Here is a 15,547-nt window from a genome sequence, read left to right as displayed (position 1 = left end):
CTTGAAAGTGATCTCACATTGAAGAGAGCCATTTTAAATGTGTTTGTTCTGGGTGCTGGAGTTGGTACAGTTGTCCTAATCCTTAAGAGATTACTATTATTTCTGTGTGGGATGTGCACATTTCGGTTTACTGGTCTATGCATGATGATGACAGGAATAGAAGTCTTTGGAACAGCGCTGGGAGCAGACGGCTTTACATGCCAGCAGGTGGAGACAGTTGTTTGTGGCAGTGAGGCAGAGATCTGTTCAGTGAGCGGTGGTGTGACCAGGTGTGCTGCATGAATGATGAGTCATTCACGTAAGTGAATGTCAGCCTTGACATACAGCTGAGCATCAGTGAGAGCTGGATTGCCCAGCCAGAGGGTTTTTGGGATGCTCTCTTCACTCACACCGGCCTGTCACAGTAAGTCTGCTTGAGAATTACAGTATCTAACAGGACAAGGTCGGGGCAGGCCATGTGCTGTGCTGACTGTGTCCTCTCATTAGGGACAGTGACATGGGACAAGTCTAAAGGTCTGCAGCAGAGCCTGCAGACAGAGCATCACACATCAGCTTGGAGGAGAACACACACACACACACACACACACACACATAAACAAACAGTACTGTATGTTCAGATAATTATCACTCACATGTGGGATTTAAAATGTGTTTTTGTGCCACAAGTAGTGGCAAACCAAGGAAACAATGATGCAATTTTGTTTTGATAATTTCATACGGTCCTCTCACACAGACTTAAATCTCAATGCTTCCTAAATAAAAAACACATGAAACGTAACAGTGAATTGTGGTATTTCAGAAAGTATTTTTTTTGTGTACAGTACAACAACACAATAATTTTGTGCACGGTGGTGCAGTGGTTAGCACTGTCGCCTTACAGCAAGAAGGTTGTGGGTTCAAACTCCGGTTTCCCCGGCCTTTCTGTGCATGGTCTGCGTGGGTTCTCTCCGGGTGCTCCGGCTTCCTCCCGCCATCCATAGACTAGGTTGATTGGTGACCCTAAATTGTCCTGAGTGGTTGTTTGTCTATGTGTGGCCCTGCGATGGACTGGCGACCTGTCCAGGTTGTACCCTGCCTTGCGCCCAATGTCAGCTGGGATTGGTTCAGCAAAGTTACATGGTCTTGCTTTAAGACATGTGAACACATAAAAAATTCTTTTACTAACTATTTTCATTATTTTTATGTCTTGCTACTAACTAACTAACCTATGTCTTAAATCTCTTACCAAGTGGTATGTAGTGCATGGGCCTTTGTGGGCATATTTACTAATTTACTTATTTTGATACTGTGGTATTAGTATTTTGACAATTGTGTCTTATGACATACATGTCATATGTATTTAATGTGTGATATAACCATTTTGCTAAAAAAAAATTTAACGTTTCATTTGATTGTCTGTTGAGGCAAATGTTGAGGCAATAGCCAATATCAAGTTAAGGTTTTCAATTTGCAGAGGACAGCGAAGATAAAAGTAGATGAGGTCTGGATTTGAACCCAAGACACTGCAGGATGCATGTTAATCACCTCTGCCACCTGAGAGACCAAGTTGCCCTCCAATATGAATAATTCTTTTGATAAAATAATCCTCTGATGGCTTTGAGAGCAGTTTCATCAGCCAAAGATTGACAACACGGTCACATAAGCAACATCCACCCTGTTACAGCCAGTGAAATATAAATCTGCAACGCGGGTGACGAGTTTGACAAGAGTCTGATTTAAACAAAGCATTATTGGACATATGCATAATCAGCACTGACTTCTGTGACCTCCTACACAAACACCAAGAGGGGAGCCCCTACTGGCTGGGCAGCCTCTATTGTGTTAGACGTTGTGCGATTGAGCCGAGTGAAAATGGAATTATCTATTCATTGAGCACCAGCGGTACGTTGGCTCCCCTGAGCCTAACGACTGCAGGACAATTCACTTTAGTTCCTCTGACTCCCTCAAGCGTGACAGCTGTGTTCAAATCCACAGGCATCTATAAATATATCACAGGGATGGAGCTCACCTCTGAGATGCTTATTTGCAGCAGGAGTTGCTGACGTGGAAAATTTTAGCCACGACGACCCAAGGCTGAGGCATCAACACTGCAGCTTATGTTAGGGCTATATCTGTTTATCTAATTTCCGTTTGCTCTATTCGTACAGTGTATCCTATTGGCTGCTGCGATGCAAACTGTAATTATGTTTCCCCGCAAGGATCATTAAAGTTTCATTAGTTCACTTTGTCTTATCTTTAGGCGAGGATTAGCACAACTTCATAGGAGACAGCATGTAATTTGAAAGCTTTGTTATTTATTAGAGGTTGTAAGATGAGTATTTTTATAGATTCATCCTGATACAAAAATAAAAAATTCTAATGATCATCAATAATGAGTAGTAATAAACTTAGAGGTGATATGACTGAGATGCAAAAAAAGAGCCAAAATTCGGAACTATGCTTTTAATCACTACCTTGCCAACACGCTGTAAACCCCAGTGAGATGATGAAATATTAGACATGACTGTCAGTTCCTTCCAAATCTGATGTTACACCTAATTACAAGTGAGCAGAAAGCTCTTTGGAAATGAACCTGTGAAGCAGTAGATATGAGTCAGTTAATGAGTCCTGAACTTGTGGGAGTCAGCAACTAATTCCCTTTTCTCAAGTTCTGTTCAAGTAATAACTAGTGTCATTTAAATCAGGAGAGACAAGGGAATGAAGTAAAGATAATGTTTACTATAATAAGACATGTTGACAGAAAGGTGCAATCAAGGGTCATCTGCACTGAGCAGCAGCAAGATAAATCCCCCCATGGAGACCAGACACTGGTGGTGGTGGCTAATGACTCTTCTGAGGCTGATTAAATGATGAAACTGATAAATCTGCGAAGGTTGGGCTGTGATGGGGAGGTGGAGGGGCACGCACAAAAGTAGCACAAATGTACTAAAGGCAGACAGAGAATCATATTTTAAAAAGACAGCAGCAAGATGGTAAGCTAACAATGTAGGTATGAAACAGCTGATATGACAACTGACATCCCTGAGAGGAATTAATGGCAGGATAGTTTGAGAAATAAATTACAGGCAGGTGAGTTAAAAGCTCCGTTAAAGCTAGTAAGTGGACCTTGAGTCAAGACATTGTTTCAAATTTCTATTCCAAGGTCAGGAAGGAACTTTTAATGAATGCATTTATGCCTGACTTAAAGTAATAATTTATATTTAGCTGACACTTTTATCCAAAGCGACTTACAATTGCTATATATGTCAGAGGTCGCATGCCTCTGGAGCAACTAGGGGTTACATGTCTTGCCACACAACGGTGGATGGGTCACCCAGGTTGCTCACACCAAAGGCAAGCATCTTATCCATTGCGCCATCACCACACCAATTTAATGTCAGTCAGTTAATGGACTTTGTTTCAGTGCTAATTTCAACACAAAAACCCGCTATTTACTTTCATATTGCATGGAAACTGTAGTTCCCTCTCAAGGGTGTGCATTTCAAAGAGATCTAACAACAGGTGCGTTTGAGAGGACTGCAGCTGATTTTTGCCAACTTGATAGTCTAACGTGAGCTGCAGGTGACTGTGAGCTGAGATCAATGACTGATCGTGCGGCATTTGCAAGGAAAAATGTTGCAAGACCAGGCAATAGTAGGTTTCAATGTCATGTGACATGGTGACATTTTGCAGCGCCGGCGAAAGTCGGACACAATTTCTAATCAGCGTGCCTTACTTTAAGTCCAGCATGCATCACATTAAGTCAGTGCTGCGCAGTGCTAAATGAAGTCAAACGCACCTAGTGTGTGTGTGTGTGTGTGTGTGTGTGTGTGTGTGTGTGTGTGTGTGTGTGTGTAGTATTCTGTTTCTAAGCTTCGATAGGAACTACATAACATGGTGCACCTTGTAAGGACTACGCAAGGTTGGCAGAATCACATGATGAGGGGACGTTTCACTGTTGTTGTGCATGTTCACCTACGGAAGCACTAAGCGGCCATAGATTTATCTCTTTATTTTACTCCGTTTCCCCGTTATAATGGAATAATTATCTCATGATCTCGAGATAACAAAACAGTAGTTTAACATAGGGGTTGGCAAGAACGTTTCTTAATGGTTCTTAATCTAATTCAAGGTGGTATTAGTGTCACTGAGTGGTTCAGTTGGTAAGATACATGATTTATAGTCTTAAGATTGTGAGTTCAATCCTCATGGAAGATTAACTGTTGAAAACAGACCCCTTTTTCCAGAAAAAACGCCTAAAATTACATACCCAAAATGAATCAGGAATAACTCCTCAACCATTTGGCCTAGATGCACAATTCTGGTCTCCTTTGAAAAGTCAGAAGCTAAGAAATATGAATCCATTGTGTATTAATATATTTATTTTACTTTTACAGACTACATGGAGATGCAATAAAGAAAAAATGTGATATTTTTATCCTCGCCTGGTAAAAAAAGCTATATTTTAATGCAATAAACCATCAAAACCATCCTGAGGAAGCTTTTAATGCAACTGAATATCTTCTAATACACCTAGAATGCAATTGTAACTGTAAATCTGATGAAAATAAACTAAAATACAACAGTTATCATACAACATTTTCAAATATACCAGGCGAATTTCCATATTTTGGCAATATTTATTGTTAAAATGCTGACTTTTATTGATAGATATCTTTAAAACACTTTTTCAGTCCATACAACCTATTTCCAAATGACAAAACATTGAAAAATCTTTTTCAATCAATAACATCGCCCAGAGCGCCATCGCCCCTGGTACCGCGTCTGTTTTCAACAGGTTAAAAAATCTTATTCATATTATTATGAAGATGACTGATTCACATGCTCACAATTAATCACGTGCTGGAGTGTGCGCATCCTGGCGATTGGTCCACATTCATCAACCTATAGACTTTTCATTTCCCCATCATTCCCAGGCAGAGGAAATTCATCCGCTTCTCATTCAGGTGAATCAATTTAACTACACATTTCCTGACAGCTATTTCAGAACCTTTGAAATAGCCGTAACTGCTGACTCAGCACAATGACACAAAATTATCGTTAGGAAACACACGTGCCGACCCCTGTATTCAGCTATGGTTCGTTATTTCGAGATCATGATCATCATTATCCCGTTATCACGGGAAGACGGAGTAAAATAACAATATGAATCGATGGCCGCTTAGGGCTTCTGTATTCGCCAGTTTGGGATGGAACATTAAACAAGTGGACGCAGTTATCTTGAAGAAGTCTTCCCCATGCTCTTACTTTACCCATGTCTGACCAGTATCCTTATTTCCATCACTACAGATCTAGTTAACGCTAAGAGTAACCAGCATTACAATAGCAACATGCCAGCAAAGGGAGGAATTAAAAGTACTGCCATTTTGCAAACAGGGATGTAAACAACACAGGTTCCAAAATATTCTAAAATTTATCTTAACAAGTGTTTTAGGAAAGAAATGCACTTAACATGTTTGTTAAGAGTCAAGGATACACACAATGCATTATGGAAATAGAACGTAAATGTAAACATAACTTTGTTTGTTTACAAGAAAATGCCACAGGGTACCTTTAACCTATAGACATGAATGTAACTTCAGTTTAATTCTGGTGTAATGTAGAAACACATTATCACTGAATTCTATCTGACTTCTTACAAAAATCCAATATAATTGCATTTCTCAAAGTACTATTGTGTTGAGACATTTTCAATTTTTCTTTAAAAGAGAAACACATTCAGAAACAATATTTTTCGGGAAAAAGTGAAATGTCATCAAGAGAACAGTGACTGACTTTTCTGTAGCTCGTAAAATGTTTCCCACATGGAGGAAAATCTCATCTCTCAGTGAGAATAGAGAAATGTTAAAATTGAAGATTATCTTGGTCCTTATAAAACCTACAATAACTTAACTTACATTTATGTATGTGGTTCACCCACACATCTATGTAATGTTAGCTATGAATAATGAACTTGTCTGTGCCCTTTGCTGTAATTTACCTTCTATGGTGTCTCTCTGCTACACAGCAAATGAAAAAGCTGGCAGAATTCAGGTCAGACCAGACTGTGTTTTGAAATTGATTCTTTTTTTATTATGTGCTTTCCAATTACATATAAACATCTGTTTCCTTACAACCATTAATGGTTGTGTTTTGAAGTCATTTCTTTCTAACTAATAAACACTCCAAATTGGGAATAAACCACTACAAACGTGTTTGGTATGAATGTTTACTCAGAGTGGAAGGTTGTTTCGAATGCCTGATTTGTATCCACACTGCCAATAAATCAATATCTTCTATCACAGAGCACTTAATAGCTCTGGCTTTAATCCCTATCATTCTTTTGCTGGTTGTCAGGGCTAATCAGACGCTGCCTCTTTTCAAATTGCAAAGGTTGCTTCAGAGAGGTGACAGCATGTCTTGTATCCTCATGGATTCAATCAAAGCGTTCGAAAGCGTTCGTTTGACATCTTCTTCATAGTCAGTTCAATCACAGAGGGAAAACACGATGACTGAATGACAAGAACGATTTCACCTTCTGTCAGGTATGTGGATCCCTTTAGAATTGTTTGAAAGGATAAGACTTCATCTGTGGGCTTTATAACAAAACCCATGTTTAGTTTCTGATATATTGATTGTATGGGTTATGAATTTACACAAATAAGGATCAGACCCGCTGCAGATTTAACCTACTGGCCTTCTTTTTACCTCTACACTCCGCACATGACCACATGACATTAAAGAATTGGTGGCAAATGAATCCTTTGCCGCAATTTAGCTGCTCATTGTGCAGAGGTTCATCTCTGTATTGCATTTTATCACTAATGAGTTGTTACAGTCAGCACAATTCAACCCAATTAGTCTTTCCACCATGAGAGAATAATATTGATCCAACATTACTTTAAGATTTTTTGCAGCTGGAGAGAGCTTGTTTGTAGAGTACATTCAAGCTCAGCATATATTCAATTACCCAAGAGGCCTTGTCAGTCATGTACATAAGCTTTTGATGCCATTAGTTCCTCCTTTCTATTCACTTAAGTAGTTTAAGACACTCAAGTGAATGTTTAAACTTAAAATCATGTAAAGAAACCAGCTAATCAGTAACATTCACCACAATGAAACAGGAAACTTAAGAAGATGCTGGGCAAGTTCGGACAATAAGCTTGATGGCAGATAGCACATGTACAGTAGGTGTGAGCTCATGTCTATTTAAAGTAAAGCGTTTGGCAGACAAACTGAGGCTGAGTTTTTTCACTGCAGCTTCTCCTGGGGGGTGACAAATTCAGTAAATCCCTGCCCATTCTGCAGTGTCTGCAGACACAATGACAGGAAGCCAAATGCCTGACAATGTTCAATGATCAGGCTGGCTGCAAAATGTATTTCCATGGAGTCCATGTTTCCAATGCGTGAGCATTCCAACAGTGTTGGTGTCAAAACAATAATGCATTACTTATTTACGTCCAGTAGAAAGTAATTTGTTATATTGCTTTTGCGTTACTCCGCAACATCACTTGAGATGCACTGCTAGATAATTGGCAGTTAACAATATAACGTTAAGCATTATATATACACCCCCATCTCAGCACAAATTCCTATCCTGATAAGGAGGATATCTGTAACGGAAGCCAGATGGCTGTGCATTGAGTTAGCCTCAAGTGCAATTTATACTTCTGCGTCAAATCGACGGCGTAGGTGACGTGCACCTCCTCAAAAATGTAACTACACGTCGAGCCGACGCGGACCGTAAGCTCTGATTGGTCGGCTGGGTAGCCGCAATGCCTTGGAGCCGACCGGAAGTATCCCGCACTTTGAAGTAACATTTACTAGCGACCAAAACGGCGGCTGTAACACAGTGAATCAATATATTTGACCGTCACAACCTGAGCGAAATGACTCATTTCGCTATCAGAATGTGATCCATTCGGTCGGTAACATTTGAAAAGGCTACACCAGCCGCACGTATACAATTTTACCCCCATTTACATTAGCGGAGCGCTAAACCGGACGTTAGCCTGCTCGGCCGGCAAAGGTCAACACAGTGGACGCTGTAGCGCTACTGCCGACTAGCGATTGGGGGTGTAATTGCAGAATGACGGACACACCTGCACACAAGTATAAATGCATGGCTACGTGCGTAGCCTATGGCGTAGCGTCCGGATCGTGCAGTAGTACAACCTTGGTGGAGAATCGAATGGGAGTAAGGTTTAGGGGGGTGAGTGTAATGTAAGGCAGATGGCTGTGCAGTGAGTAAACCTCACTCCCCAGAGCCTTAAGAGATGCTGAGGGAGAGATGAATTTTTGCATCGGCCTCCCGTACCCGAGATCGCAGGGTCAAGTCAGGACCGTACAACCAGGGGGAGAACCGTTACACTTACACAAGATCTTTTTTTATGTTCTTTGTACCATAAAGCCGGCAGCAAAGTTGGTGAAAACCAGCCCAAAGAGCACTTCACAGAGAGAACGAGGCTCTATTGGATGCCTAGGAGAATCAAGGAAGCACTGACAGTAGGCTATAATTGCCTAAGTAAAACTATCAGTACACAAAACAATAAAATGGAAGTTGGCCTTTCTACCACAACAGCAATGTCTGCGTGACATTTTATATTAAGAGTAACTTAATGATAAAGATTAACACAGCTCAAATCTATGATTCTGCAAAACCCTGGATTACTTGCAATGCTATTCTGCAATATCTGCATGTGGCAGCTGCCATGTGGTTACAGTAAGGAAAAGTTTATGGTACAGTTATAGTTAGGCAACTAAAACAATTGGTGAAGGTTACAGAAAGATAATGGTAGGGATTAATAAAAACACAATCATCAATTGAACCAGCACTACAAATAGCCCCGGTAAAAACATGCGGATTTAGTTAATTTTGGACAGAGCTGCTGTTAACAAACTGGCTGCTGACACTAGCTTCATGTTCAGCTACAGACATGAGTGTGGTATATATATATATCTTTACATCTAGCGCTTGGTGTGTCGCTAAGTCTATTTATATAGTATGTATCCCAAAGCATGGAAACATTCCTTTGAGCCCTATTTGTTTTCTTTGTATTCCTCTTGATTCCATCCTTCTCTTCTATCTTCCTCTTTCCATTTCTTCTTTCCATGAAGTAACTTTTGTTTCAAAAAGTGCTATATGAATGAAGTTCCTTTGCTCGCTTAGCAAATCTGAGACAACCAACTTGCTGAGTGTAATGTGAATGAGTCACTTGTCAATCAATGCAAATGCACCCCAAACTAACCTTTTCAAGCCTTTATAATGTAATTAATGGAGCAGTAATTTTCTAAACTGCAACCATTATACTCATCTGTTGAAACTGATTAAATGAGATTTTCCCCATTCGCTTCAATATATTCATTGGAACCAGCGCCTCGTAGTAATTAGAAGAGCTGCATCTTAAGGGATTTCCCCATGGAATTAAACTTTCAGCCGAGGTGTTTGCCACTTGATTCCCATAAATCACTATGCAAACAAATCCAGCAGTGAGGCACCACCACCAATGAGGAGTTTCCATAGGGAACACAACGCCGCGCAACTATTGATTGGACTTACCCAGGACTGAAGAGACCTTAAACTTTGGGAGATTCAGACTTCACAGAGTAAAAACCAAAAATTACAGATCATTTATTTCAAAATTGTTAAACTTCCTTTGCTTTGCCACTTCAACAACACTTGCGAGTCACATGACTTAGGATTAACCGTTGAGGAAAATAGTCAAGTAATCAAATGAATCGCTCTGCCTGCCTCCGTTCCTCTGCTACAGGCAGTTAATAAAGTCAGTGTGCAGACCATTACAGCTATTGCATGGTCGAGGGAGTTCTGCACATGTTTGCGAGGACCTTCATTTGTGCTGTCGTACTCTATGTAGCAAACTGACAATAATAAATGCATATAAAAGCAACAGACTTATTGATTTTCCCTATTGAATGTATACTAACACAGAAAGATTACGCGGGATATGGATTGTGCACAAGAGGCAGCAGCTCATTATCAGGAAGGAGGATGCACCAAATATTTTGTACACTCAGTGCCTGCCTGTGCGTGCTGTTTGTTCTGCCTCACCAGGTCACTTCAGATGTTTCCAATTATTTGTTCTGATTACCGTGATCATGTCATGACTACATCTACCATCTACATCACAGTGTACATACCCAAAGGGAACAAGATTTTTTCTTCTACAAGAGACCTCGTCATAGAAATTGGTTAGATTTGAGGAACTCCTGAGCAGTCCCTGCTGCAGTAACTAGTCTTGTTTTTACCCAGAGCCCAGGGGGACTGGCTGGTTTCTGAAAATGAAACAGTGTTCATTTAATGCTTATGAGATCCACTTGATGATAACTTATCTCACATGAACTCAAAAGGACAGGGTGAGCTCAGCAAAGTGTCACTTTGAATCATCGGGGAGTGTGTCCGGGCCGAGCCAAGGTGCAGATACAGATGTGTCTGAACTGAACTGCTCTCCAGGGTCCTGAATGATTACTATAATGTGATGTATGTCAGGGGTTGTTTCATTTTGGTGCTGCAGGGGGTTTTACAGCTGCTCCTTTGAACACTGCAGACACAAGATGGAAGAAAACAGTCTCCAAAATGAACTGAATGTAAATACTGATCCCAAAGAATATAATTATATTTTGGTCATTTATATTTCAGGAGGATTCACATTCTGAGTTTTAGTTCTACAATTTCTACAATGTTCACATTTTAAAAAAATGCCAGTTTGCAGAATTAGCTATTAGCAGTTCCTCTTTGCATTGTACCCATGGATGTAGACTACAGACAACTACCACTAGATTACTCTGACACTGAAGAAAAAACGTGATGATTCTCAGGCAAGCTCTGGATTTATAAAGGACCGTTTTTAATCTGATTTCGAAGTGCGTATATGGACATTTATCATGTCTGTGTGTTCAGATATGAGTTATAACTGAGAATGAGCACCTGAATCTTTCCCCTCAGACAGCATCTTTGCTTCACATCGCTCCCTCTGCAACCCCCTTCCACTTTGCCACTTTCCTACACCTCCCTGAAGCATCACAGTTTGAAAACCTCTACAGTATGTACAGTAACAGTAATAGCAGAGTAAGAAAAAGGAAAGCAAAAAAATTCAGGCAGGGGTGGCAGCTAATGATAGGCAAAGTAGTTATATCCAGTTTATGGTATTATTATAATTACTTCATTAAAAAGATTTGTTCTAAAGAGTCGTTCACCGAATCATTCAGTGCACTCCGACTGCAAAATCCCAAACTTTCAGTTCAGCTCACTAACTAGTGAACTGAGACGGTCGTTTGTGAAGGATAAGACAGAGAGCTGAGGATTTTGTTGGATAAAGATACCGTTTGCAAACTGAAAGCTGCTATGAAGTCTTCCCTATATAACACATATATTTTTGAGACGCCTAATTATTAAACAAAGTATTTGGTACTACCTATTTCAAGACAAGACATGAGAGGCCATGAGATGGGCGAGGTTGAGAGACTTAGTGGCTGTCTATCATTCAGGGGGGCTCACCTTCATTGTGTATGTTCAGTGAACGAATCACTGAACATGCTGGATCTGGATCTGAGACACACTCACGCTCAACCACCCGTTTGTTCGTACTGCAGGTTTCACCCCATGTTTAATGCAGATAATGTTACATTAATGTTGTTGAATAAATGTTAGCAACCTGAATCAGCTGTGCATTTGCAGTCTTGAACACACCCTATTCCCCTCTGTGAACTGAATGACTTGAATCGCACGCTCAGTGAGTGAGAGTATCCCTGCACGTTCGCTTGCAACTGACCTGCTGAATCCCAATCACAGGGATCTCAGAACTTTGAGGCAAGCTTGGGGCAAGTCCGTGAGGGCTTAGGGCTGTCCCACTGTCAAATCGTCATGTGCATGAGTGCTCTCTCGCAGACTTTTTGAGCCCTAATTGCACTCTTTCTGTAAGTCCACATCCCTGCAGACTTTGCCTGAGGGAATTACCCACAGTTCATAGTGTTGTGATGTTAAACATGGTGTTAACATGAGAAGCAGGGGTTAAAAAACAAACATGGAAGGGGCAACTACAAAAAAAAAAAGTTTACATGTAAGTGTATGATGCTGCTTTGATAAAAACAAGTAAACTGCTTATTTGGAAATTACCTCTTGTCCACAGGTAATATTCAAATAATGAATTTACTCTGGAACATGTTCAAACCAGACAGTCGGTCTCTTCAGTGCCTCGGCTGTGAAGAAAGCAAAGAGAAGCCTCTCGCACGCAAGCACTTACCAGGTGACGTCAGCTAAGTCTGTGAGGGTTCAGGGCTTAGGCTTTAGGGTGGAGTGATTCAGTTCAGTTGGTTCACCCAGAAGATTCGTTCTTTTGAACGCAATGTTCGCAAACCTCACAGTACTGCTGGTGGCAGTGTAATGGAGCATACATACATGCACATAAATTGTTTGAAATATGATCAGCACTCTTAAGTACATAAGAGTCATGTAACTAGAGCTATATATAGATATATATCTTAAAGATTTTTGTTGCCCAGGAGCTTTGAAGTACAGGAAGAGAACAAAATGCATGCCTTAAGTCCCATGCGTTCCAAGTTTTTCCTCTCAAAATGACAAACATTTCCTGGTTCCAGCTTCTCTGTTGTGAGGATTCGATGCTTTTCTTTATCTTATGTAATAAAAAAACGGAACATCTTTAAGCTTTTTATTGATGGTCAGAAAAAACAAGACATCTGGTGAGAATACATTGGGTCTTACATAATTATAATAGGCCTTATTCATTATATTAATGTATAGAATATTAAGTAATCGATTAATCAGGAAAATAATTCATCAATAATGGAAAGAATAATTAGTGCAGCCCTGGCTCATTTATAAGTGTCCATTTTATAAAAAAGCTGAAAATAATGATTTATGCTCATTTTTTCCAATATAACCAACAAAAGAAGCCTTTTTTCAGATTTAAAACAGTTATGACTGCATCAGAAGCTTAGTCCTTGTGCAAGCAAAGGACAAAATATCCAATTCAAGGTATCGGACGGAGGTAATTCCACAAGTGGCAGGTGGAGCGGGGCTTTCATTTCCTGTCCCGGGGCTGGAGCTTCTGAGAGACCAATAATACAGCTGCATAATCAGGCTCCATTGCTCTCCCTTGGCCTAAAGGCAGACAGCGGAGACAGAATAGATCCCCTAAGGATTACGGTAAATAAAAAGCGCCTCACGTGCATGTGACAGAGGGAATGAGAAGGAGGCAGGACATTCCCTCTGTCAAACACTGAAACACAGCCCACAGGGTTTGATTGCTCTCTAATGAAACCTATACTGCTGACGATGTTACAGCCTGCCTCCCGTATAAGGTCAATAAAAGTAATGCAGCACAGACGAAAGGAACGCCTGTGAATTATTTATTGGGGAAAGATTTGAAATTTTCTCGATACTGCACCACTGGCAGGGGGATTAGAAAGGAAACTCGCGCCCACGTTCAGACCTCATTACCCAATCAGCCCTTTTCCACTGGTGTCCCGATAGACAGAGCTCGGGAGACTTATCTCCCCTGGTGTGGGGTTTAATCTCCTCAAGGGGTAGTCAGCATTTTGAGAATTATAAGCAAGAAAAATAAGCATTCAGAATTACCGTGGCTTCTCACACTGCGCGCACAAAACACACACACACACACACACACAGCTGCTCATTCTGATAGTGGCATTATTGATGGAGAGAGGAGCGGCAGCTATTTGGGGGCTGCCTGGTGATTGATTGCATACACAGACTGAAGAACTTGATTTAAGCAAAACTCCTGATTGCAAATCATTTTATGCAAAACAGTGTTCGGGCAGGCCGTTGAAAAATGAGGAAAATCAGTGATGGTTAGAAGGTAAAAGTGCATTTTGTTTGTGTAACAAAAAATCCAATTTAATATCTGATCAAATTACACTGGGTCCACTGATTACATGTTAAAGCAGGTAATCAGTCATAGGTGGCAGTTTGTAATTAGAGGCAACATTGTCCAATAAATTAGTCAGACTTGTTTATATGAAGAAATAAGAAATAGTTTATTTGTTTGCAGTGCCAACAGAAAGAAGGGAAAGAATGACAAATCCTGATAATAATTTTAACAACAACAACAAAAAAAAAAAAAAAAAGTAGCCTAACACCTTCTTTTTAAAAAAATAACATCTGTTTGGAGCCAGCTGTTGCCTTTTGCCTGATGGAACCATTTGGATGCCATCTGAAGCATAAATACAGTTTAACACCTGCAGCGTTGATGAGCCATGAGAGGCAGCTTGATGGATAAGACCAGAGAAGAGGAAATCTTACCTCTGCTCTTGGTGGCCGGTCTGGGGAGGACGGAGCTGTTCGTACAGCTGATATTATAGTCGGTAACTTCCGTGAGGTTGCCCTGCTCCACGCAGCCCGCCGACACCTCCACAACACTCTCATTCCCCGCCTGCAGAGCCATGCTCTCTGGTGACAAGGACGACCGTCAGGAGCGTTATTACACCTTGCAGAGCTGTTTAAACCTGGAGCCGCACTGGAATCAACTTGCCACCGTCGCCTTTTTCTTCATATCAGCCGCAGAGAGGGCGTTGTGAAACTTGGAGAAAGCCCAAACTGGAGTTTACAAATTAAAAAAAAATCTAACACCGCGGAATACCTGGAATACAACCGGACTGTGACTGGTTAATTAAGGTGAAGTCGTGTAGGTGAAGCGCAGCGCAGCGCTCACTGCTCCGGACTGAAGCCCGACTGTGAAGGAATGGAGCTGCGCTGCTAAGGCAACTGAGGAGCTCTCTTTCCCTCTCTATCTCTCTTTCACACATAGGCCTACACTCCCTCTCTCTCTCTGTCTCTCCCCATCTCTCTCCCTCATCTCATTCAACTCACGACTGTCACTGTACAACTTAGCCAAAGCACTACATGAATAGGCCGTCTTATCTATAGCTTCAAGGTGGGGGTGACTCCAGTTTCTCTCTAAACTGAGAAAATTTGTTTAAATTGTAATTTTCAAAGTGACAATAGAGCTAAAAGGCAAAGTGGCCATGGAAAGAATCATGGCAATGAGGACAAACCCACACGAAATTATCCCCTGACTTATCCCCTCACCTTATGGAGCTTTTTAGAATCTTTCAGCTTATTGTTTTGGTTTTATGCCTCACCTTTAGCCACTTCTCATTTCCAGGGCATGCTTTGTTAGGTCCTTCAATGTCTGGCCCCCTGGCATGGCACCCCTTGTGTCACCGTTCAGAGCAGGGTAAGACCATTAGAGTCATTGCTCACTGCTAAATATCGGGAAAGTCTTAGGTAGGTGGGTCGGTCAGAAACTGGACTTTCACCCCAGAGACCGGTGTTTGTTTCAGTGTGAAATATAAAGTGGACGTTTTTAATAATAACAACAACAACAACAACAATAAAGCATTGGAAGCGGAGACCATGTTTAAGTATGATATTTCTAAGTGGCAGGGTGTAGAGGATGAACAGAAGAGGACCAAGCACTGAACCTTGGGGGACGCCTTGTGAAAGAGGAGCAATGGAATAGGTACAGTTGTTGATGTTGATGAACTGTTGTCTGTTGGCAAGATAAGATCG

The 15,547-nt window shown here is 41.0% G+C and overlaps 1 protein-coding gene across 1 annotated transcript in view; it reads right to left on the bottom strand.

The window, feature by feature from the left end:
- LOC123967308 (cholecystokinin receptor type A-like) overlaps positions 1-15,036 on the bottom strand; it is a gene marked incomplete at its 3' end in the record, with an annotated part of 17,019 nt that extends 1,983 nt beyond the window's left edge. Inside the window, exon 1 of the mRNA XM_046043376.1 lies at positions 14,279-15,036. Within this exon, the coding sequence (XP_045899332.1) occupies positions 14,279-14,420 (142 nt within the window). The remainder of the gene's footprint in view (positions 1-14,278) is intronic.
- Positions 15,037-15,547: the final 511 nt, after the last annotated feature.

This window comes from Micropterus dolomieu, unplaced genomic scaffold (genome assembly GCF_021292245.1).
Source record: "Micropterus dolomieu isolate WLL.071019.BEF.003 ecotype Adirondacks unplaced genomic scaffold, ASM2129224v1 scaffold_237, whole genome shotgun sequence".
Taxonomy (NCBI): domain Eukaryota; kingdom Metazoa; phylum Chordata; class Actinopteri; order Centrarchiformes; family Centrarchidae; genus Micropterus; species Micropterus dolomieu.
The sequence above is the reverse complement of the archived record's forward strand: the minus strand, read 5'-3'. Positions and strand labels throughout refer to the sequence as shown.